Consider the following 26,289-nt stretch of genomic DNA (forward strand, 5'->3'; position numbering starts at 1 on the left):
TGGTTCTTCGGTATCTTCTACGCCGCTATCGTCGGACACTAGCAGTTCAATAAAATGTTCTTTCCATATCCTCAGTATGCCATCTGTGTCAGTTACGAGATTTCCTTCTTTGTCTCTGCAGGAGGATGTGCCTGCATCCAAGCCATCGGTTTGATGTTTAATTCGTTGGCAGAGTTTTCTGACTTCATTCTGACTCCTGTACATCTCAATTCGCTCACACTCATGTCTTTCCATTTGCTTCTTATTTCTGCGGAATAGGCGTTTCTCCTCTCTCCTTTTCTCCCGATACCTCTCTTTCATCTGGCGCGTTGCTACTGATTGCAGGAATGCTCTGTATGCCCTAGTCTTTCCTTCAGTGGCATCTCAACACTCTTGGTCGTACCATGGGTTTCTTTGGGGAGGCTTCCGGTACCCACAAGGAGTGTTTTCATCAAGCAGTTGGGTCAGTCGAGTGGAGTATGCCGTTGCCATCTGTTGTTTTTGCAGCTTTTCAATGTCAAACGGGTGCGAACCTTTGCTGCATGGATGAATGCCTTCCATCTCTTACAACATGATCAATTTGCTTTATTGTGTTTTGATTGGGTGACAATCATGTGGCCGTGTGAATCCTTCGTTGTTGAAATCTGGTGCTGCTAACTACCATTTTCTATACCGTGGCGAAATCTATTTTCCGACTGTAGGACCAAAGATATTTTCCTCCTATATCTTTGCATTTAAATCTCCCAGAACGATTTTAATACCATGGGCTGGGCAGCGATCGTATTATCTCTCTAGGCGCTCATAGAAAATATCCTTGGTCTGCTCGTCCTTGTCTACCGTCCAGCATGGGCGCAAATGAGGCTGTTGTTGTGTAATTTGGTGTTTATACGGATTGTGGCTAGCCTCTCATCCACCGGAGTAAAGCTGGAGACAAGGAGTTTCTGTCTTCGACTAACCACAAATCCGCAGCTTAATTTATGCCTCTTGTTATGGCAGCTATAGTATACTTCGTCCACATTTGGAGTTGTTATGACACCACTCCCGGTCCGTCGCACTTTCATTAAGACGTTAATATCTGCCTTTTATTTCTCCGATACATTCGCCAGGACGTATACTGCACCTTCTCTATAAAGAGTCGGGACATTCCAGGTGCAGATCCGCAAATCAGGGTCCTTTTTTCGTTTGTGTGTGTCATCAACGTTAGGGGTGTCCGTTTTTTATATTCTTGTGTTTCTCAGAGTAATTGTATTTTCACGAGGGCGGGTTACTGGCCCAGCGCCCCGCATGGGTTTTGTGGAAGCCACTTGCTCTTAGATCCGACGCTCGCCTTCAGACGCCCCTAACCTGGGAACAGACGCTGATGTTGGCCATTGGTTATTTAAGGGCGTCAATAACTCGCCTTGTCATCTTCCATTTATAAACTATTTTATGTTAACCAAACTCTCTGGAAAAAAATAACAGCAAATAAAATCGTGCTAAGTTCCACCTGGTAGAATCTTATATACCCTCCACCATGGATCACATTTGTCAAGTTATTTGTCGGATATCCCTTTTTAGACAAACAAAGGATAATGGATAAGAATTGCTATGCTATTTCAGCTATACCAAATTATGAACGATGGGGGCCATACTTGGCTTAGCAGTTGGTGACTAAAGCAAAATTCATTGTGCAAAATGTCAGACAAATCGGATAAGAATTACAGAGTTTTTGATGTTCAAACCAAAACACTTTATGCAAATGTACGGCCAAATCGGTTAATAATTGCACCCTCTCTCGGCTCAAGAAGTCAAGATCCGCGATCGATTTACATGGGAGCTATCTCAAGTTATGAACCGATTTTGACTATATTTGGCAGAGTTCGTGGTGGTCAAACCAAAACGCTTCATGCAGAATTTCAGCCAAATTGAATAATTATTGCGCCAGCTAGCGGCTCAAGAAGTCAAGATCCGATATCGGTTTATATGGGAGCTATATCAGGTTATGAACCGATTTGGACCATACTTGGCAGAGTTGTTGGAAGCAAAATGTCTGCCACATCGGATAAGAATTGCGCCCTCTAGAGGCTCAAGAAGTACAATCGGGAGATCGGTTTATCTTGGAGCTATATCAGTTTGTGAACCGATTTGAACCATACTTGGCAGAGTTGTTAATGGTCGAACCAAAGCACTTCATGCACAAAATTCAGCCAAATAATGATAATTGCGCCTTTTAGATACTCAGGTTATGAACCGATTTTGACCATACTTGGCAGAGTTTGTGATGGTGAAACCAAAACACTATGCAAATGTCCAGCCAAATCGGTTAATTATTACGCCCTCTAGCGGGTCAAGAAGTCAAGATCCGATATCGGTTTATATGGGGGCTATATCGGATTATGCCCTAGTTTGGACCATACCTGGCACAGTTGTTGGAAGTCAAAATAAAACACTTGTTGCAAAATTGTAGGCAAATCGGATAGAATTGCGCCCCTAGAGGATCAAGAAAATCAAGATCCGTTATCGGTTTATATGACAGATATACCAAAACAAGGATCGATTTGGCCCATTTACAATCCCAACCGACCTGCACTAATAAGAAGTATTTATGCAAAATTTCAAGCACCAAGCTTTACTCCTTGGATAGTTACCGTGCTTTCGTCAGACAGATAGACAGACGGTTGGACGAACGGACGGACATGACTAAATCGACTCAGAATGTCAACACGATCAAAAATATATATACTTAGTTGGGTCTCAGATCAATATTTCGGTGTGTTACAAACGGAATGACGTTTTGTGTTGGTTATACAAAAGTTTGTTACAGCCAGGCGTCAATGTCCCTATTGTTATTCATAAACAAAGTAACCTTAAGCCTATACCATACACATTTAAAAGTATTCCTTGAAAATCTCTTGTTTTTCCTGCACTTAATTCGCAGCTGCTGCCTTCAGCTTTTCTTATCCGTACGGTGCCAATGGATGATGAGGACACTCATCACCTTCATTTCACTTGGGTACACCGTTGTCAATGATTAAAACTTCATCAAGTGGAGCAAATTCGCAATCGATTTTAAATTAGCTTTAGTAGCATTTAAGTCTTCAACATCTGCTTCAAGCGTAATGGATTTTTTTCCTTTAAATTATCCAAGGTAGCCATGCAATGGAATTCCTATCAAATTACGAGCACGTGATCAATGAGTAGCAAATTGAGTTCTACAATTTTGGATTATGATTGCAATTGATCTTCTTGGTTATGAACAAAGCCATGCTTTAAGTCCACTGCTGCAATTCGAAAGATTTTATGCTTGTGCGATTTTAATGAAAACAGTGCTTAAAAAGTTTCTTTACAAACTCTTACAATAATTTAATATAAAAAAATATCATAAAGCTAATTTTTTTTATGGCCCATAATTTGCAATCGCTTTATTTTGTGTGTAGTTGGAAAGCAACCATTATTTTGGCAAAGGCAATAAAGTTGTAGAGAACCCTTTTTTGGATTTTTTTAGTTTGTAAGGAAGTTTCTCACTGAAATAGTTTTTCTTTGGGAAAATTGGATGTGAGTAAGGCTTTTTGCTATTTTGAATATTTGCATAAATCTTGTCATCAAATTCTATTGGCGCCACTTGGTAGATGATAGCCCAACTTGTAGGAGCTTGTAACCAACTAACTTAGCAGTCAACCACTAACTATCCATGATCATTTTCCTTTTGGCCATAGTTGTGTTAGTTGGTATCTTAACTTCAACTTAACCATTGATTCTGTAGACAATATAACAAACAACTCGCAACGGAACAGCATGAAGCCTTATGACCTGTCTCCGTACTTGTTTTTTTGTTTGTTTTTTGGGTTCCTATGCGCTTCCTTATATTTGGCTATTGTAAAGTAAACATAACCGCCAAAACTATTGCACAGTGTCTAGTGAGACAAGACTGGAACTACACACATCCTTAAAAACTCTCCAACGAGCAGATTTGGTCACAAAAGAGTAAGGCTTATAAACATTCTTCGATGATCGTCGAGGAACTTGTGAATGAGTCAATAAACCAAAAAAGATGCGTACCCTGATAAATGCCGGACACCCATGTAAAATCCTATAATTTTCTAGTAGGAATAGAATGCTAAAATCCTTTTATATTTTTGTAACAGAATTTTAGAATCCTGTCATATCCTTATCTTCGTTTGAAGATTACACTATACAAGACACTGATATATACATTTCTGGCCTAGACAACACTATGTGTGTTTCCAGGTTCAATCTGACATTTCCATTGGAAAGTTTGATATTTTCTAGCATAATCATACTCAGAACGTTTTGACGTACGACTATCATTTGTGTAGTTTACTGTGACTTGAAAAATTTGATTTAAAAAATAATCTCGTGCGACCATTGTTCACAACTTTCGACGTGGATTATAACGACTGGAGTGCATTGAATCTCTGGACAGTGATGCAGCACCATCCTGTAGGTTAGGTTAAGTAAAAGTAGCAGACTCACTAAGACAATTTTTAGTCCATTGGGATACCACAATAACGGCATACCAAGACCTCTGGTGGGAATCGAACCCACAACCCACACTCTGGCAATCCAAGCACGCTACCGACTCGGCTACCGGGGCGCCTCAACACCATCGTATAGCACTGCGAAAAACTGGGTTGGTCGTGAAGGTCGTCCAAAATGGCCGTTACACAGTAGGATGTGAAACAATTTTTTGTAAATAAGTCTATCACTTTTGAACGGATAAGGATATCATCACGAAATTTTGACTGATTTCAAAAGCTGATCAAAAAATGTGAAAATGTAAATTGTTTGCTCTTTTTTGTCGAAAAATGCCATCTCATTGTTTCGTCTCAACTAAGAAAATTTAACCTAACACTTTCAATTTGGCTTATTGTACCATAAAGAGGACTTAGGTTAGGTTGAAAAGAGGGAGCAGATATTAATCTGTCCCATACCACTATAGACATACACCTACGCTAGTAATCGGTTTGTTGTGCGCTCTAAAAACAGAAAAGTAACCTCGAAAAAGAAAATCTAAAATCTTATTAGGAATTCCGTGGACTTAATGTAGATGTGTTGGGCCGAGGTGACCAACTTTGAAGGCCTACCAATCGTCCCCCGGTTTTTTTGGGCCCTGAAATTGCACATCAACTGGTTAAAACTTCAGCTATAACCATTTAAAATTTCGTGATGATATCTTTATCCGTTCAAAAATGGCAGACTTATTTCCACCAATTTTTTCCCATCCCACTGTGCGTTGTACCAGATAACGTTGATCACGAACGTGATCTTATAATGGAAGATCGTCATGTGACATACAATATGATAGAGGTATACTTAGGGATTTCTTCCATCAGCATACATTCGATATTGCATGAGCACCTTGCGTAGAAAGGTTTGTTCTCCTTGGATTTCGCAAAATTTGACAACCGCTCAATCAAAGGCTCGTGTCGATTAGGTTAGGTACGTTTGAAAAAAGGGTTCGGATATTAATCCGACCCATACCACTATGGACATACACCTAAGCCAGCAATCTACTTGTTGTGCGCTCTAAATACTAAAAAGTAACCTATAAAAAGAAAATTGTATGTCGGGAATTCCTCTTATATTCTTCTTATAAAATCCCCTATTGTTTTCCATACCACGACCCTTAGATGGGTTATGTCCGGTATTGTGTCCCCACCTAAGTGCCGATGTCTGTTAGCCACGAAAGCCGGGCAATGACATAGGAAATGTTCCAACGTCTCAACATCTTCTCCACATACCCTACACATGCTATCGCTTGCCGTACCGATATTGCATTAGTGAGCTCGTGCCTGTTATGATACCGAAAACTTTACTGACTTCCTGCTTGCTTCCTTTCAGTAATACCCTCGTCTTCTCACAATCCGGATCTCCCCATAGGATTTATGTCGTCCAGCCAACCGTTTCGTTGTTCCACCGTGTGCATGTGACACTGTGGAACAGCGTTCGTAGCCCACGCTCTTAACTCGGACTGCATCGACCCGAAAGGCTCCGGGCTAACCAAGTTTGCTAATGGCAGTCCTCTGGTCTTCACTGCCAAATCATTTGCTTTTTCATTCCCCCTTACTCCGCTATGGCCCGGCAAACAAACGATGCGGATCGTGCCATTCTCAGAGAAGGCGTTAATCTCTTTCTTACACTCCAAGACTCTCGTGACCTTTCCGTCCTGGTTGTTATTGCCCTGGTTGTGAGTTTACTGTCCGTAAAGATGTTTATACTCGAGGTTCTCGCGTTAACACCACACAATCTCACGCATTCCGTGATCGCCTACATCTCCTGCATCTGGTCAGGCAGTCTAAAACAGATCTCAGGTTTCTCAATGTAGACCCCCAGGCCCACTCTGTCCTCTAGCTTTGATCCATCCATCCGTGTAAAATGATCTTCCAGATAGCAATTCTGGGGTTCCATCAATCCAATACTGTGCTGCTGGCAGTAGAGTCTCGCACTCGACCTCAAGTGTCGTCTCACGTATCCGATCGGAAACCTCTTCCATTCCTTCCCGGTTTCCTATCGTCGTCTCAATAATACCGCGATTGTATGCGCCACTCCTATCCCCAATCCATTCTCCCATCTTCTTAGCTCTCATAGCCGCAGTACCTGCCTCGCACTTATCTGTACGTCTATGGGTCGGATATCTAGAATAGTCTCCAGTGCCCTATGCCAGGACAAGATGTTCTCTAAACCTGTTGTATTATCCTTACGTTGCAATTTTTCTTAATCACAGTCCACCAAACTACTGAGTCGTATTGGCCTAATCACGCTTCTGTAAAGCCAGTGGATAATCCTCCGATTCAGGCCCCATTTCGAGCCCACGGCCCGTCTACATAATGCCCAATATCTGTGAGCTTTCTCTGTACGCTCCTGAATGTGACACTTACAATTCAGTTTTCTATCGAAGATCACTCCTAAGTATTTGACCTTGTCAGATACCGAAATCGTTCTATTGAGGAAACGTGGTGCGTTATATTGTCCCACCTTCGTCTTCCTCGTGAACAGGCAGATTTCAGTCTTCTCTGGGTCAACATTGAGACCCCTGGGTCTAGCCCAGTCATGTGCCATCTGCAAGACCCTTTCGGCCCTTCTACATAGCTGGTTTGGATCCTTACCTCTTAGAAGTATTATAACATCGTCTGCCTAGCCGGGTTCAAATCTCTGCCCAGTCGGCATCCGTTGTAGGTAATTTATGGTGATCACCCATAAGAGTGGTAATAAAATGCCCCCCTGTGGCGTGCCTTGTGCCACTTTCTCCCTTATACTTATAGCATGGTGTGGGTCCCAATAAGTACGTCGAAGAATTATTTTACCTCAGGCAGTGCAGTGGAGGCCACCTTAGCGCAGAGGTTAGCATGTCCGCCTATGACGCTGAACGCATGGGTTCGAATCCTGGCCAGGCCATCAAAAAAAATTTGTCAACGGTGATTTTCCCCTCCTAATGTTGGCAACATTTGATGCCATGTAAAACTTCTCTCCATGGGCAAAATTTGCAATCAGGCAGTGCAGTCTCCATCGACCATCCCCTGACATAGGCATGCTGTTTGTATTTGAGCAGTTCGCTGGATGTCCTACTCTTGAACATGATATCCACAATACTTTCCATGGTTTTGAGTAGAAAGGACGTAAGGCTTATAGGTCTGTAGGCCTTTGGTGTCGCATAATTAGCCTTGCCAGGCTTGGGCATAAATACCACAATTGGCTCCTACCAGGCTTTCGGAGAAGTCCTTGGTACGCTGTGAAAATAGTATCCAGATGGGACGCCAGATAATCGGCCTCTCTGTTGTAAAGTCAGAAATATTCCATCACGTTCGGGTGACTTAAATGGTTAGAAACTCCTCAAAGCTTTTCTTACCATAAATTCTGTAATGATATATCTCGACCTACCTCATTATACCAAGATTCCGGGGTCTCCGTGAGTCCCGTCGTGATTATTATAAAGTCCCGTAGATTATTATATACTTGTAAATTGATGTTGATGAAGATACATGGCGTATTAGAAATCATGATCCACTAATCAGTCAAAGTATTTTGAATAATAACACACGCTTGCTCAACTTTTATAAGTTAGTTGCTTTGCGATTCTTAGAATAGAAAGCATCGGAAGGATTCAAAAGGTCAAACTGAAAGAGCGCAAACAGACAGTTGTGAAAAAATCTTAGCTTTAGTCGATAAACAAATCTTCAAGTTCTTGCGCTTTGAGTTTGAGTGAGATTTCACATTCATCGCTTTCTTGTCCAAAATGTTTTCTCATAGAAAAATATCCACATAGAGACCACTGGTTAAAATCCTACCAAGCCATGACACTGTGACACGTTTGTTCAATGAAATTCCAATACCGTCCAAAACGACTATTTATTTTCATTTAAGGCCAGCTTGTAACCAAAACAAAAATTTAAAGTATAATAAAATTAAGAAAAAACTCCAATGAGAACGAATACGAGAAGCTATGAGCAAAGCTACAGCTGTCTGCCGCCACACATGCTTTTCATTTAAAAACGACATGAATATTGTTGTGCTTCTGTGTGTCCTCGCGTCGTGTCTAACAAGACATCAACCAAAAGGCTCCAGCCAGATTTCTCTGCTTAAAAGTCTGGCGGGGAGTAAAAGCTCTAAGCCCTGCTCAAAATCCCAAGCCTTCAAAGTCAGCTAAAAATGATAAAAATTAAAGGCATCAGCTACTTGTGAGGTTGCGACTTTGCCTCCAGCTATCGTCTCTCAAGTTAATTAATTCGCCATTGATGTGCCATATCATTGAAGGACACCATACACACACACACAGCGAAATGGCCAAATAATACATACATCAACAATTGGCCTCCAGATCATGATCTTGATGATGAACAATTGCAAACATTCATTGTCGCCGTGTTGCCGCCCGCGAAGCATGAATGCATGCATGCTTGCATCCATGCCGAAAACCCCTGAATGCACGCTGAAAAAATCATCTGTGTGGAATATGAAAATTTTGGATATAAATCAAGCAATACAGGCCACCATCGGTCAGAGGTTAACATCTCCACCTATGACCCTGAACAACTGGGTTGGAATCCTGGGGAAATCATTAGAAAAGAATTTTCATCCTCAGTTATACCCTCACTAATGCTGGTGCCATGAAGGCCACCGTATCACATGTCCGCTTATGACGCTGATCGACTGGGTTGGAATCTTGGCGAGAACATCAGAAAATCCTTTCTAAAGCTGGCAAAATATGTGCTGGTGCCATAAAGGCCCCCTTAACCCTTGTCCGCCTACCACGCTGAACGACTAGGTTGGAATCCTAGTGAGAACATCACAAAATCTTTGCTAAGTATAGCAAAATTTGTGAGCTACCATGCCATATAAAAATTTCTCCACAAAGAGGTGACGCACTGCGGCATGCCATTCGGCTCGGCCATTAGAAGGGAAGTCCATTATCATTGAGCTAAACTTGAATCGGACAGCTATCATTGATATGTGAGAAGTTTGCCCCAGGTTCTAAATATGTTCATGAGCAAATTTAAAATGTTCAATGCTCAATGTTCAATGCACAATTAAATTATATGTTGGAGACCTGTGTAAAATTTCAGCCAATTCGTATAAGAATTGCGCCCATTGGGGCTCACGAAGTAAAATAGAGAGAACGATTTATATGGGATCTGTATCGGGTTATAGACCGATTCAGACCATAATAAACACGTTTGTTGATGGTCATGAGAGGATCCGTCGTACAAATTTCAGGCATATGGGATAATAATTGCGACCTCTAGGGGTCAAGAAGTCAAGATCCCAGATCGGTTTATATGGCAGCTATATCAGGTTATGAACCGATTTGAACCTTATTTGACACAGTTGTTGAAAGTAAAAATAAAATACGTCATGCAAAATTTCAGCCAAATCGGATAGGAAATGCGCCCTCTAGAAGCTCAAGAAGTCAAATCCCCAGATCTGTTTATATGACAGCTATATCAGGTTATGAACCGATTTCAACCATACTTGGCACAGTTGTTGGATATCATAACGAAATACTTCATGCAAAAATTCATTCAAATCGGATAAGAATTGTGCCCTCTAGAGGCTCAAGAAGTCAAGACCCAAGATCGGTTTATATGGCAGCTATATCAGGTTATAGACCGATTTGAACCATATTTGGCACAGTTGTTGGGTATCATAACGAAACGTCGTGCAAAATTCCATTCCAATCGGATAAGAATTGCGCCCTCTAGAGGCTCAAGAAGTCAAGACCCAAGATCGGTTTATATGGCAACTATATCCGGTTATAGACGGATTTGAACCATACTTGGCACAGTTGTTGGATATAATAACAAAACACGTGGTGCAAAATTTCATTTCAATCGGATAAGAATTGCGCACTCTAGAGGCTCAAAAAGTCAAGACACAAGATCGGTTTATATGGCAGCTATATCAGGTTATGGACCGATTTGAACCATACTTGGCACAGTTGTTGGATATCATAACAAAACACGTTGTGCAAAATTTTATTCCAATCGGATAAGAATTGCGCACTCTAGAGGCTCAAGAAGTCAAGACCCAAGATCGGTTTATATGGCAGCTATATCAAAACATGGACCGATATGGCCCATTTACAATACCAACCGACCTACACTAATAAGAAGTATTTGTGCAAAATTTCAAGCGGCTATCTTTACTCCTTCGAAAGTTAGCGTGCTTTCGACAGACAGACGGACGGACGGACGGACGGACGGACAGACGGACGGACATGGCTAGATCGACATAAAATGTCGCGACGATCAAGAATATATATACTTTATGGGGTCTCAGACGAATATTTCGAGTAGTTACAAACAGAATGACGAAATTAGTATACCCCCCATCTTATGGTGGAGGGTATAAAAATCTGTTTTGTTTTAGAGACGACGCAGAGAAACTTTGAGTTGAGTTAAACCCTCCCTTGACACTACCAGACCCACCAACGGAATGGTCGTATTGTTCAAAATTCATCTGTAAGGGCGAAGAGATATCACTGGGGGTTGTAGAGCCGAGATAAATTCCGAAGTATTCACCGATTCGGGCTGTGAACCCTCAAAGTTTATGAAGTCCATTTTTTTCCAGTGTATGAAAACCTTTATATTGCAAATTGTCGGTGGCGGCGGTGGCGGTAGCAGTGGCGACAATTTGGTGATAGTTGTGCACTTGCTTACAACGTTTTTGCAGTCTGCCCAAGATCATTCCATCGATACTCAATGACTGCCCATGGCTCGAAGCTAAAATGCTGCTAGGCATGTTCATGCTGGGACCATGGTGGGATAGTTACTCGTATTTGGAGCATAATGCGAAATCAAGTCATTACGTTTGTCACCATAACGTTGCCCATGATCAGTAATCGCTGGAGGCATCCACCATATCATCAGCATCAAGCTAAATAAACAAAAAAGTAAAAAAACAACAACAATCCTCGAACCAAATCACAAATGAACCTATCGCCACCAAGACATGCCAAAATGGTCTGCAAAGAAAAAATGAAAATCTCTCAATTAGTCAAACAATTAAATCAGTAATCGAAACGTATTGTGAGCATTCTGTGGCCACTCTGAAATGGAATGAAGTGAAATACATTCCTCTCAGGTTTCCTAAATTAATGCCATTGCCTTTTTGAGATCATTGCTGATGTAGCCAGCCATAGTCAGACCATCCCATTTGGTGACCATGTTTGGTCTTTAGGCTTTCGAAAGAGGTATATAGAGCAGGCCTTTGCTGGTGGCAACTTGCGTGGAGAACCACCCGCAGGGTTTTCTACTTAACATTCGATTCACAAATTGCCACCGATTTTTTTCATTCGATTTTCTCAAAAAACGTTGCGTTTTTGTTTTCGACCAACCTGATTGTTATAGTTTTGCTATCCATCCATCAATGTTTCACTTGAAATGAGATATTTTTATAACCAAGCTCGGCTTCTTCCTGTGCTTCATCATTTCTTTGTTGTCGGCCTGAGGCCAGATGGTGAAAATGACTTTGCTTTGCACTGTATACCACAAAGAGGGTATACTATGATTGTTCTTTGGTTTGATAATAGTGCCGTGTATGTGGAGAGTATGAAACCCCATTATGGTTTTGTATTACGATCTGCTGTGTTTGTTATGCTAAAAATAAAACAAAAAATGGTTGTTGTTGTTTTCACACACTTAAATACCTACTTTGGGATGGATACTTCTTTATCGCGTAAATACTACCAATAATGTATGCGGCCAAACCAAACAAGTAAGGAGGCGTTTAGTTCGGCCGGGCCGACCTTTCGATACCCACCACCTCGGGTATATATTTAAAACACCTTTCGTCATAATCCTGTGAAAAAGGCATAACTTATGCCCCAATCACAGCTATATCGAAATATGGACCGATTTGGACCAAATTCCACACTGATATTGAGTGGTCTAATAAGTACAATTCATTGTTCAATTTTGTAGAACAAAATATTGGTCTTTTTGGTAGCCATATCCAAATATAGACCGATGTGAACCATATACGACACGGATGTCGAAAAGCTTAACATAAGCGAAATCGGATTATATGTGCCTTTTATTGGGTCGGTCTATATAGCAGCTATATTCAATTCTGGACCGATCTAGGCCAAATTGCAGAAAAATGTCGAGGGGCCTAACACAACTCACTGTCCCAAATTTCGGCGACATGGGACAATAAATGCGCCTTCTACGGGCCAAATTAAAGAAGGATGTCTAAGGGCCTAACACAACTCACTCTCTTAAATTTTGGCAAAATAGTATAACAAATGCGCTTTTTATGGGCTCAAGACCTTAAATCGAGAGATCGGTCTATATGGGGACTATATCAAGATATACTCCGATATAGCCCATGTTCGAACTAAACCTGCTTATGGACGAAGAAAAAGAATCTGTGCTAAGTTTCAGCTCAATATCTTTATTTTTAAAGACTGTAGCGGGATTTCAATGGACAGACGGGCGGACATGGCTAGATCATCTTAGATTTTGACGACGATCAAGAATATGTGTACTTTATGGGATCGGAAATGGATATTTCGATGTGTTGCATATGGAATGACAAAATGAATATACACCCATCATTCGGTGGTGGGTATCGAAAGGAAAAATGTTGTGTGTGAGAATGTGTCATTCAACTATTGCAATTGCAATTATTTGCAAGCCTATGGGTCCGCTTGGGATTATTTTCTTGGGTGCGTACAATGTTAATTGCAATAGAGTAAGTTTTTTGCCAAACACCTTAATACTCACTCTTTTTCTCTAGTAGCCGAGGCACAAAAAAAAATTATTGGTCCGCTACACGATTAATCGTTTGCGGCTATCGAAGCACTTTTGCAATGACAAAGTGTTTGGTTTTACAACGGAAGGAAGGTCGTTTTATCGTATACGAAGCTGCTAAAGGGGTTACAATAAACAAAGTTAGCTACGTTCAATAATATTACGTTTATCACTAACTTTTGATATGTTGAAGCGAAACGTTACATGGTTACAATAAAAGAAAAATTTCGTGATAAAAGTATTTTTGTTGTCGTAAAAATTGTCCAAACATTTTACTTTTTAGTTATTCGACATCTGAAGGGACTCTGCATAGTGGGAGAAAATCGAAACAAAAAACTAGTAAAAAAATATGCCATTTGAGAACGAATATAGGTATCTCATCGAAATTTGAAATGGTAGCTAGATCGTGTGCAAAATTTGAAGTCCCTAGCTTATCGGGGAGCCTCTTGGCAGTCCCCTAAAATTGGACACCTCGGCATTTCCAAAAATTATTCAGGCTGCCAAATCTATGTGTGTGGTTCGATTTTCAAAGTTCTTGTTTTGCTGAATAGTGCTCAAAAATCCCTTTGAAAGAGGCCACTTGAGGTATACAATATCACCACTAGTTTTAGGGATATACGAGTTTTAGTTTATATTTGTTGAGATTTTGGCAGATATTGGATTTGCATTTTGCAAGGAGGCCATATCTGATAATTCAACTAAACGTTATAAAGTTTGGAAGTCAAGTAATGTGAAAAAACTGTATTTTTAAATTTTTTGGTCAAAAAAAGTATTTTCATTAATTAGCCTTTATTGGAAAAACTTTATTATTAATATCATAATTTTTTCTGTTTTATTTGTGAAGAGGACCTTTCATAGATGCGTTTTATGTCAAATTTGAAAAAGATGTGTGTACTTCAAAAAAGGGAATTTTGTATTAAAAAAATGGAAAACCCCTCGAGTTCACAAATTCCAAAGCCCAGATCACCCATTTGGCTTTATGTGTCTATACCCTCCACCATAGGTTGGGGGTATACTAATTTCGTCATTCCGTTTGTAAAACATCGAAATTTTCGCGTGAGACCCCATAAAGTATATATATTTTTGGTTGTCATGAGATTTAAGGTTGATCTAGCCATGTCCGCCCGTCCATCTGTCGAAAGCACGCTAACTTTCGAAGAATTAAAGCTAGGCACTTTACATTTTGTACAATTACTGTAGGTCGGTTGGGAATGTAAATGAGCCATATCGGTCCATGTTTTGGAATAGCAGTCATATAAACCGATCATGGATCTTGACTTCTTGAGCCACTAGGGGGTGCAATTCTTATCCGATTTGGATGAAATTTTGCATGACTTGTTACGTTATGACTTCCAACAATTGTGCTAAGTATGGTTCAAATCGGTTCATAACCTGATATTGCTGCCATATAAACCGATCTGGGATCTTGACTGCTTAAGCCTCTAGAGGGCGCAATTCTTATCCGATTTGGCTGAAATTTTGCATGAAGTGTTTCGTTATGACTTCCAACAACTGTGCTAAGTATGGTATAAATCGGTACATAACCTGTTATAGCTGCCATAAGAAACGAACTTGGATCTTGAATTCTTGAGCCCATAGAGGGTGAAATTCGTATCCGATTTGGCTGAAATTTTGCATGATGTGTTTTGTTATGACTTCCAATAACCGCGATAAATATGGTTCAAATCGGTACATAACCTGATATTACTGCTATATTTACCGATCTTGGATCTTGATTTCTTGAGCCAATACAGGGTGTAATTCTCATCCAATTTGGCAGAAATTTAGCATGAAGTTGGTTGTTATGACTTACAACAACTGCAATATATATGGTTCTAATCGGTACATAAACTGATATGGCTGCCATATAAGATGGTGGAGGGTATATACAATTCGGCCCGGCTGAACTTATCACGTTCTTAATTGTTTTTACTCCATATATTATTAATTTATTGACACCCGTACAACAAGAACGTATGTTCTTAAGATTATTATAGGGTGTTTAATCCTTTTAAAGTTTACAATGTTTAGACAAAGTATAAATAAATAAATATAAAAGTAAAAATTAAAATATTAAAATATATCGAGAGAAACTGAAACTAACAAAATGGAAATAGGATTTAAATTTGAGTAATAAAACAAAAATATAGATAATATTGTTATAAATTATTTACCTTTTACAAATCAATATTAGACACTTAACATATTTATTTTTAACAAGCCTTAACTAAAATCCCTAAAGTGACCTCATGAGCAACACATCATGAAATGATACACCATATAAAGATCTGGAGTAGTGAAATGTGAAGTCACGGCGACAAAGACAATATACATAGCGTACTACACTGTTGTAGAACGTATCAATCATCCGGCTGCTTCGAGAATCGCAGTTAGCAGGCTAGGTATAATATATGACTTTGCCAACAGTATTCTTATCCAAAGAGGAGTTAATTGTTGAGTGGCCCAAAGCGAGCGAAGTTTAGAATACCCTTGGCCAACAGCAGCACTAATATGGTCTGTCCATGACAAGGTACTGTTGAATGTTACCCCCAAATTCTTCACACGAGCCACGATCTCCAATCTCCGATTAGCCACAACAACAACACGGTCGCAAGTGTAACGTGAAACCCCTTTCTTAATAACCATGCACTTGGACTTTAGGGGACTAAGGCACAAACCATTAGCATTTGCCCATTCGTAAATCCGAGGCAGGTCATGGTTCAGCATCCCAACATGGTCTTCTAGATATTCCTTAGGACTAATTATATAGACCTGCACATCATCCGCATACATGTAGGCCTTGCAAAATGAGAGCTGGTCTGGCAGGTCGTTGCTGTATAAAAAAAATAGAATACGACCCACAATTGATCCCTGGGGGACAGGCAAGGTACTAGAAACAGCTGACTTCGAAACCACGGATTGGGTACGTTTGGAGAGATAGGACATAATTAAGCGAACAGACGAAGACGAGAAACGATACAGGTGTTTTAACTTTGCCGCCAAAGTGATCGACTGTATCGAATGCCTTTGAATGGTCGAGGAGAACAAGGAGGTTGAATTCGTCACTCTCCAAGTTATTTCTAATATCCTCCACGACATCTGCTAGAGCACTTATATAACTACGTCCGGGTCGGAAACCTGACTGCTTCTCATATAAAAGAGAGTTTTCATTTATATACGAAAACATCTGCCTATACATTTTTTTTTTTCAAATAATTTTGAAAGAAAACACAAAATGGAAATGGGTCGAAACTCCCGAGAATTCTTGGCTAAGGGTATAACCTTAGTGTACCTTTATGCCATCGAAAACTGAACTCCCAAAGCCTATGCATAACATTTTTTTTGCACAATATTTGTAGCACAGCGAATTTACACAAAAATGCCGAGTTTGAAACTATCTTTGCCCAAAAGGGTATTTGGCGATGTTTGTAAAAAATTAAAGTATATTCTTTTAAGTTTTTAAAGGGCCCTATTTCTACCCAGCAAAAAAGAATTATTAAATCGGACCACAAATGAAGATTTGTCAGTCCGAACAATTTTTCGAAATGCCGAGGTGACCAACTTTAGGGGCCTGCCGAAAGGTGCCCGACATCCTAGGGCCTTGAAATTTTGCACACGATCTCGCTAACATCTAAGCTCTAAGCATCTCAAATTTCATCCCGTTCTCACATGGCATATGTTTTACTAGTTTTTTTTCGGAAAAGTGGGAGATTTTCCTATGCCAATTTTTAAAAATTCCTTATTTCGAAGTGGTTTGATGGATTTACGAGAATGACATACTCAAATTTGGGGTCATGTTGCAGGGAGAACATCTCATCTCAAACCTCTCAAATGGACATGCAGACCCAGCATAGCAATATAAGACTTAAATAAAAGGGATTTTTCTTAAAAATGAATGTCCGTCGAATCGTGCGTCAAATTATTTAGAAAAATGTACGGGTTTAGTATCTCCTATTCCTTAATGGAATGTTTATGAAAAATTTAGCAGTAATATTGGGGGAATCTCCCCTGGTCAGTACTCTCTATAAGGAAAGTGCAGTTAAGCCACAGTGGCTTAGTTTTCCTATTTTGGAATAAAAATGACCTATGTAAATACTAATAGGACAGTAAGAGCCGACAAGTTGCCACCCTAGTTTTCAAAAGCCATCACATAATAAGTTTTTTTTTTATGATACTATCGACCTTTTATAACATCAATATTCAATATTTGTCTTTAACGTTCTTGTGTAGTATTTCATTGTATTCGTCAAGTTCTTCCTTTTTACATCCACCACCGTAGGATAGGGGGTATATTCATTTAGTCATTCCGTTTGCAACACATCGAAATATCTATTTCCGACCCTACAAAGTATATATATTTCGGATCGTCGTAAAATTCTAAGACGATTTAACGATGTCCGTGTGTCTGTCCGTCCGTCTGTTGGAATCACTCTACAGCCTTCAAAAGTTGAAATATTGAGCTGAAATTTGGGTCAGATACGTCTTTTTAATGCACGCTAGTTAAGTTAAGTTGATGCACGCTAGTTAATCGGCCCATATTTGGATATAGCTGCTATATAGACCGATTTTCCGATAAAGGGTCTAATGCTCATAAATGCTTTATTTTTTAACCGATTTCACTGAAATTTGAAACAGTAAGTCGTTTTACGCCTACTAACATAGGACCCAAATATGCTTCAGATAGGACTACTATTAAGATATAGCTGTCATATAGACCGATCTGCCGATAAAGGGTCTGAAGCCTATAAAAGGTTTATTTATTACTCGATTTCGTAATAAATTTTAAACAGAGGGTTATCTTAAGCCTCCTAATATCTGACCTAAGTATGGATCAAATCGGAATATATTTATGTAGGTATAGCTGCCATATACACCGATCTCCTGAAAAAGGGTCTAAAGCCCATAAAAGCTTTATTTATTAACCGATTTCGCTGAAATAGATATAGCTGTAATTAGATATAGCTGTCATTATCGGAGACGTGGCTGAATCAATTAACACCTAATGCGTTTATTGATCTTTCAGGATATAGCGTGCATAGAGCTGATAGATTACGTCGTGGGGGCGGCACCGGCTCTGTATGTGAGAAACTACCTGAATACTCAGTTATGTACAAAGTCTAACCCAGGTGGCCCAATTGAGTATGTTTTTGTTGAGGTGTCTGCTGCTGATACCAAGCTCCTAGTGGGGTGCGTTTATAGACCGAACAACCGTACGGATACGAGAGATTTTTTCTCTATCCTTGAACCTCTCTCTCTTGCTTACTCAGACATTGTGGTTACTGGGGACTTCAACTCTAACATTTTACAGGACACGGGCTTGACGTTTGAAATGTCTTCCTTGAGGCTTTTGCCTGTCAATTCAACCATTCCCACGCATTTTTCCGCATCCTCCAGCACGCTTCTCGATCTGTACTTTGTTAGTGACACTTCTAAAGTCCTCCTATACGACCAACTGTCAGCCTCATGTTTTTCGAACCATGACTTGATCTTTTTATGTTATGAATTTGAGCTCACCAGGACTAGGGAAACTTATTCATATAGAGACTTTGCCCGTCTCGACCATAATTTTTTGCTTTCGAGTGCTGTGCTCATCGATAGAAACTATCGATGAACAAACTGACTTTCTACAGAGGAATATCCGTGACCTACAGGAACTTACGGTTCCACTCAAGACTAGAGAAGTGTCCTCCAGATCGAAACCGTGGTTCTCCCGGGATATTCGTTCGGCTATTCACGTGAGGAATATGTCGCATCGCAGGTGGAGACGTTTCAGGACGCCTGAGTTACATAAGGCCTTTCGCTCAGCAAGAGACGTCAATAGCGAAGAAAGACTACTATTACAGACACTTTACTTCTGCAATAGGCTCCAAGAGAACGTGGAAGGTTATTCGAGATATAGGAATTGGGAAAGATACTAATAGATATTTAACAAACTTGGACATCAATGGGCTTAACGATGCCTTTGTTAATGTCCCACAGATCCCAGTTGATCCCAATTTCTATGGCTTCAATATCTCCCCCTCTCTCGATGACGACTCTGGTTTTGGCTTCAGCTGTATTGGTCCCACCGATGTCCTTGAGTGCGTCGCGACTGTAAAGTCTAACGCTGTCGGATCTGATGGCATTGATCCTAGATTTGTAAGACTCTTGCTCCCCCTTATTATTATTTATTATTCCCACTGCCTAAAAATTCCAAGAAATATAGACCAATTGCGATTCTTTGTTACTTGTCAAAGGTCTTTGAGAAATTGTTGTATTTGCAAATGTCGTCTTTTGTCAACGAGAACTCTTTGTTATATGTGAGACAGTCCGGGTTTCGACCTAACCACAGCTGCGTAACTGCCTTAGCAGAGGTCACTGAGAGGATCAGGGTCAATTTGGAGAATGACAAGATAAATTTCCTTGTTCTTCTTGACCATTCTAAGTCATTTGACACTGTGGATCATTCCTTGTTATGTGATAAGATGAGACATCTTTACAATTTTTCTTCTACGTCCGTTCGTCTTATTTTGTCGTACCTGTCACACCGCACTCAGTCCGTCAGTTCTAAGTCTTCTCTATCAGCACCTCTGCTTATTTTAAAAGGTGTTCCTCAGGGATCAATTCTGGGTCCTCTTCTCTTTTCATTGTACAGTAACGACTTGGCGCGTCAATTGTCTTATTGTGAGGTACATATGTGCGCTGACGATGTACAAATATATATCGGCAGTCCGAGGAATGAGATTGCTGAAAACATACTTCTGCTTAATCATGATCTGTCAAGAGTCACCACGTGGGCGAAAGCCAATGGCCTGTGTCTCAACCCTGTAAAGTCCAAGTGTGTGGTTATCAGAAACAGGCTGTCTCGTTTTTCATATGATGTCGGTATATTCATTAACGACTCTAGATTGGAAATCGTTCCTCATGCAAAGAACTTGGGCGTGATTATTAACAGAACTCTGACTTGGAGTAATCATATCGACTCTGTCGTTGGTCAGGGATATTCAAAATTGCGTGCTCTCTGGGCCACTCAGTCGGTTACTCCGCTGCGGGTTAGGTCTCTCTTGGCAAAGACTTATCTTGTTCCTGGCATTCTCTACGGCTGTGAGTTGTTTGCTAATTGCGACTCGGTAAGTAGACGTAAGCTAAACACCTTTTTTAATAGCGTTACTCGTTATGTATTTGGCTTGAGACGGCGCGATTCCATCTCTGAATACTCTTTATCTCTGTATGGCGTCTCCTTACAGCACTTGTTGTACCTGAGATCACTTACTGTCCTGCATAAACAGATCTACAACACACATCTGCATGGATTTATTGATTTCGCCAGATCTACTAGAGGTAAAAAAATCATTCCCAAAATGTATCGGAGGCTTGTTTCTGAATGGCATATGTTCATATTCGCTGTACGTCTCTGGAATTCACTTCCTAACGATCTGCAATTACTCAGATACTCGGCAACATTTAAAACCAGACTTTGGAAACATTTAACTGCATTAAGTTGATGAATGTTAAGACTCATTTATTTATTTATTTTTATTCTTTTATACTTAGCTTAATTTCTTTTTTTCCGGATCAACTAAGTCTATTATCTATTCCTCTTTAATTGACAAATTCACTTTTGTTTTTTTTTTTTTCTTTTAAATTCAAATCTACAAATCCACAAATGTTAGTTTTTTCCGTTAGTAGGTTATTCATTCAAAATCTGTGATCTATTGTATAGCTATAGATTCTTAGTTTTAAGTGTTTACTATGTACAATTGTTGGAGATATTACCCGCACTTTAATTATACGAATTTTGTATTCTTGTTGTGGGGGTGTAAATAAATAAATTACAAATTACAAATCATAGAGCGATCTGGCGATAAACGATCTGAAGTCCATAAAAGCTCTATTTATTACCCAATTTCGCTGAAGTTTGGGTAGTCTTAGTTCTCCCGACAACCGTCCCAAATATGGTTCGGATCGGACTATATTTAGATATAGCTGCCATTCAGACCGATATCCCGATAAAGGGTCTGAAACGAATAAGAGCTTTATTTTTTATCTGATTTCAACTTCGAAATTTTAAACATTAAGTAGTTCAAGGCCACCCGCCATCCGACCAAAATATTGTAAAGATCGGACCGTATTTAAATATAGCTGTCATATAGACCGATATGCCCATTAAGGGTCTGAGGCTCATAAAAGCTCAATATCTGTGTCGGATTTGGGTGCATAAGTTATCCAATTTTCACCGGATTGTGACGAAAGGGGTTTTCATATATACCCGAGGTGGTGGGTATCCAAAGTTCGGCCCGGCCGAACTTAATGTCTTTTTACTTGTTCCGTCTACTGTAATCTCCTTTGGTAATACTGAGCAATCAGTTGACGTGCATAAATGCATATGAATGTTGAGATGGGAGCACGATAGACTGCGTTCCCACATCGTTTTCCAATGATCAATGATTTGCTTGGCTGCAAAATAAGAAATTAAATGACGATGCGAGTGATTATTTAGTTGTTTTAAAAGAAATCCCCAGAGACTGTTTGATTTTCTGTGAAATTAAATGTCTTTATACCCAATTGGATTGGTTTGGGAACTTGAGCAATATGACCATATTAGTTGGTATTCATTTAGAGCAGTTTACAAGTGATTTATGCTTCGAAGGTACACTAAAGACGTAACCTGGGGTATAGTTTTCTAAAGTTAGATTTGCCACAATTCTTATCTTTTTATCACAATAGGCTGTACAGAATAATGCGTCTAAAGTTTTTTTATAAACGTTATTAAAATCATTATTTGTTTATTGAACTTGCAGCAAACCGATAGTTGCAATTCTTTTCTGAGTGGAAGCAAACTTTTCAGCTAACAGTTTCAAATGGTTGAAAATTGTAGATGATATTTAATTCCTTATGTAGCATAACCGTATTATTTTCTATATATAATTAATGTTATTAATGGTCTTTTCTTTTTTGTTTTTCAGGATCCATCAACGGTAAGCACATTCTTACATGCGTTATTACTGAAGATTTTTTTAATGACGTTTTTGATAATTGAGTGAACAGATTACCAAATCGGCAAAATCAGGTAAAAATTGAGGCTTTGAGGAGTTCAAAGAGTCAAATCCGGGAATCGGTTTATATGGGGCATATACTAGTTTATTGACCGATTCAAAGCATACCTGGAAGTAACAACATAAGTGCTTGTGCTAAGTTTCAGCCAAATCGGATGAAAATTGAGGCCTCTGGGGGCTCTAGAAGTCGAAACCGAAGTCCAAATCCGAACCAATTTCACTCATTTGCAATCCCCAACCACCTACATCAATAAGAAGTATCTGACGGAGGAACGGACGGACATGGCTAGCTCGACTCGACTTCGACGATGTCGTGACCATCAAGAATATATACTTTGTTCGGTCGCAGGTAAATATTTCAAAGTGTGGTTGGATTTATTTCTCCAGCTGAAACCAATATGGGGTTTGCGTTTGCCTCTATTTAGAATAGAAAGCAAAATAAACCCCCTTTTTATACCCACCACCGAAGGATGGGGGTATATTCATTTTGTCATTCCGTTTGCAACACATCAAAATATCCATTTCCGACCCTATGAAGTATACATATTCTTGATCAGCTTAAAAATCCGAGACGATCTAGCCATGCGCATTCGTCTGTCCGTCTGACTGTTGAAATCACACTACAGTCTTTAGAAATGGAGTTATTGAGCTTTGCACAGATTTTTTTTTTGTCCATAAGCAGGTTAAGTTTGAAGGTGGGATGGCTATATTGGACTATATCTTCATATAGCCCCCATATAGACCGATCCGCCAATTTAGGGTCTGAGGCCCATAAAAACCGCGTCTATTATCAGATTTTGCTGAAATTTGGGACAGTGAGTTGTGTTAGGCCAGTCGACATTCTTTCTTAATTTGGCCCAGATCGGTCCAGATTTGGATATAGCTAACATATAGACCGATCCGCCGATTTAGGGTCTAAGGCCCATAAAAGCCACATTAATTATCCGATTTTTGCTGAAATTCGGGACAGTGTGCTAGGTCAGTCGATATTCTTACTTAATTTGGCTTAGATCAGTCCAGATTTGGATATAGCTGCCGTATAGACCGATCCGCTGACTTAGGCTCTTAGGCCCATAAAAGCCACATTTATTCTCCGATTTTTCTGAAATTTGGGACAATGAATTGTGTTAGGCCACCCGACATTCTTTTCCAATCCGTCTCAGATCGGTCCAGATTTTAATATAGCTGCCATATAGACCGATCTCTCGATTTAAGGTCTTGGGCCCATGAAAGCCAAATTTATTATCCGATTTTGCTGAAATTTGGCACAGTGAGTTGTGTTAGGCCCTTTGATCTCCTACTTCAATTTGGCCCAAATCGGTCCAGACTTTAATGTAGCTGCCTTATAGACCGATCTCTCGGTTTAAGGTTTTGGGCCCATAAAAGGCGCATTTATTGGCCGATGTCGCCGAAATTTGGGACGGTGAGTTAAGTTAAGCCCCTCGATATATTTCTGCAATTTGGCCTAGATCGATCAAGGTGTTGGGCCCATAAAAGGCGCATTTAGTGTCCCATGCTGCCAAAATTTGGGACAGTGAGTTGTGTTAGCCTTATCGGCATTCTTCTTCAATTTGGCTCAGATCGGTCCAGATTTGGATGTAGCTGCCTTATAGAGCGATCTCTCAATTTAAGGTTTTGGGACAATAAAAGGCGCATTTATGATCCGATTTCGCCGAAATTTGGTTGAGTTGCGCTAGGCTCTTCGATATTCCTCTTCAATTTGGCCAAGATCGTTTCAGATTTGGACATAGCTACCATATAGACCGATCTCTCGATTTAAAGTCTTGGCCCCATAAAAGGCACATTTATAATCCGATTTCACTGAAATTTTACACAGTGACTTATGTTAGGCTTTTCGACATCTGTGTGGTATATGGTTCAGATCGGTTTATTTTTAGATATAGCCACTAAAAAGACCAATATTTCGTTATACACAATTGAACAATGACTTTGTTAGTATTCGGTCCAAATCAAAACATATTTCGATATAGCTGCTATGGTGCATGAGGTTTGCATATTTCACCTGATGTTGAGAAGAACATTGGATCATATCAGATCACCTTTCTTCGAGCGCAGTAAGAAAGGTAAACCTGCAACCGCCAATATTTTTAACTCATAAACAACATCTAGCATCAGCAATACACACAATGTTAAGGTGTTACAAACGGAACGACTAGATAAGCATATCGCCTATCCTCTGGTGGTGAGTACAAAAATTCTCAAAGCCACATGGTTAACCCCAGATCAAGAAGTAAGAAATCAAATTGATGCCGTTGTTAAGATAGACGGCATTCACGCAGCGTGTTAGATGTGCGACCGATCCGAAAAGCGTACCCTCCACCATAGGATGGGGGTGTACTTATTTTGTTATTCTGTCACCTCGAAATATGCATCTAAGACCCAATAAGGTATATATATTCTTGATCGTCATAATATTAAAAGTCGATCTAGTCATGTCCGTCCGTCTGTCTTGTGTCTTGACTTTTTTAGCCACTAGAGGGCGCAATTCTTATTTAATTTGGCTGAAATTTTGCACATGGTGTTTTGGTATCACTTCCAACAATTCTGCTGAATTTGTTTTAAATCGATTCATAATTTGATATAGCTGCTATATAAACCTATCTCTCGATTAGACTTTTTGAACATCTAGAGGGTGCAATTCTTATCTAATTTGGCTGCAATTTTGCACATATCGTCTCATCATCTTCGCACACATGCCCTACACATGCTATCATTTGCCGCACCGATTCTACATAAGTGAGCTCGTAGACCTATGTGTCACCCTATGATATCAAGAACTATATTGACCTCCTTCTTACTTCCTTTCAGTAATAGCTCGTCTTCTCGCGATCTGGATCTCCCCATAGGATTTTTGCTGTCCTACCTACAGTTTGGCCTCCACTGACCTTCACTGCCAAATCTTCTGCTTTCTCGTTACTCCGCTATGGCCCGGCACCCAAACGATGCGGATCGTGCCATCCTCAGAGAAAGCGTTAAACTCCTTACATTCCAACACTATTTGTGCTCTTACCGTCCTTATGGCCTGTTTTCTGTCCGTAAATATGTTCATACTTGAGGTCCTGGGGATAACACCACATCACCTCACACATTCCGTGATCGCCCAGATCTATGCCTGCCGGACCATTTTATGGTCAGGCAGTCTAAAACAGATCTCATTCCCTGGGTTCTCAATGTAGACCCTCAAGCCCACTCACACACACACGTATTGGGACATCAAATAAAACACCTCGTGCCAAATCTTGTTAAGATCGGACCAAAATTGTGGCTTCCACAACCTTAAAAGGCCCTAGGATGAAAGATATATATGGGAGATATATCTAAATCTGGGAGATATATCTAAATCTGGGAGATATATCTAAATCTGGGAGATATATCTAAATCTGGGAGATATATCTAATATGGGATGGGAGATGAGAGATATATCTAAATTTTGTTGAAAATCAATAGTGTTCGTCCTTGGGCAAAGAAGTGACATGAGCAAAATATCTGTACCTTGAACACAAAAATACATGGACAGACAGACGAACAGACGGCTAAATCGAATGAGGAAGTGATCCCAAGCCGATCGGTATGCTTGTCAATGGGTCTAGCTCTTCTCCTTCTTAATGTTGGAAACAAATGCACAAAATTATAATACCCTGTGCCACAGTGGTGGTGTAGGTTATAACAAGGAAATGAAAAGATACGAATGTGAGCGAAATGAGATGTACAGGAGTAAGAATAAACTCCGGAAATTTGGACTAAGCGGATGGACCATTTGAGGCGCAGTCACGGTCAACATTTGCATGGAATATTCTTCAAACATTAAATTGGACCATACTATCGATTCAAATAAAGACTTCATGCATGTTTCTGAATTTTATTCTAATTTTTTCTTAAAAAACTTTCCTATAACTCAAAAAATCACCCTTTGTACGAGTTCTCGGGACCTTAATCAAATGTGATGCAGACCAGCCCATATTTGGATAAGGATATGGTTGTGCTGCTATAATTCACTAGGATGATTC

General features: G+C 39.9%; 1 protein-coding gene across 1 annotated transcript in view; it reads left to right on the top strand.

The window, feature by feature from the left end:
* LOC106091120 (uncharacterized) overlaps nucleotides 1–26,289 on the top strand; it is a gene marked incomplete in the record, with an annotated part of 385,355 nt that overhangs the window by 240,358 nt on the left and 118,708 nt on the right. The window contains 1 exon segment of the mRNA XM_059367987.1: nucleotides 22,172–22,183. Coding sequence (XP_059223970.1) covers nucleotides 22,172–22,183 — 12 coding nt within the window.

This window comes from Stomoxys calcitrans, chromosome 1, assembly GCF_963082655.1.
Source record: "Stomoxys calcitrans chromosome 1, idStoCalc2.1, whole genome shotgun sequence".
NCBI lineage: Eukaryota > Metazoa > Arthropoda > Insecta > Diptera > Muscidae > Stomoxys > Stomoxys calcitrans.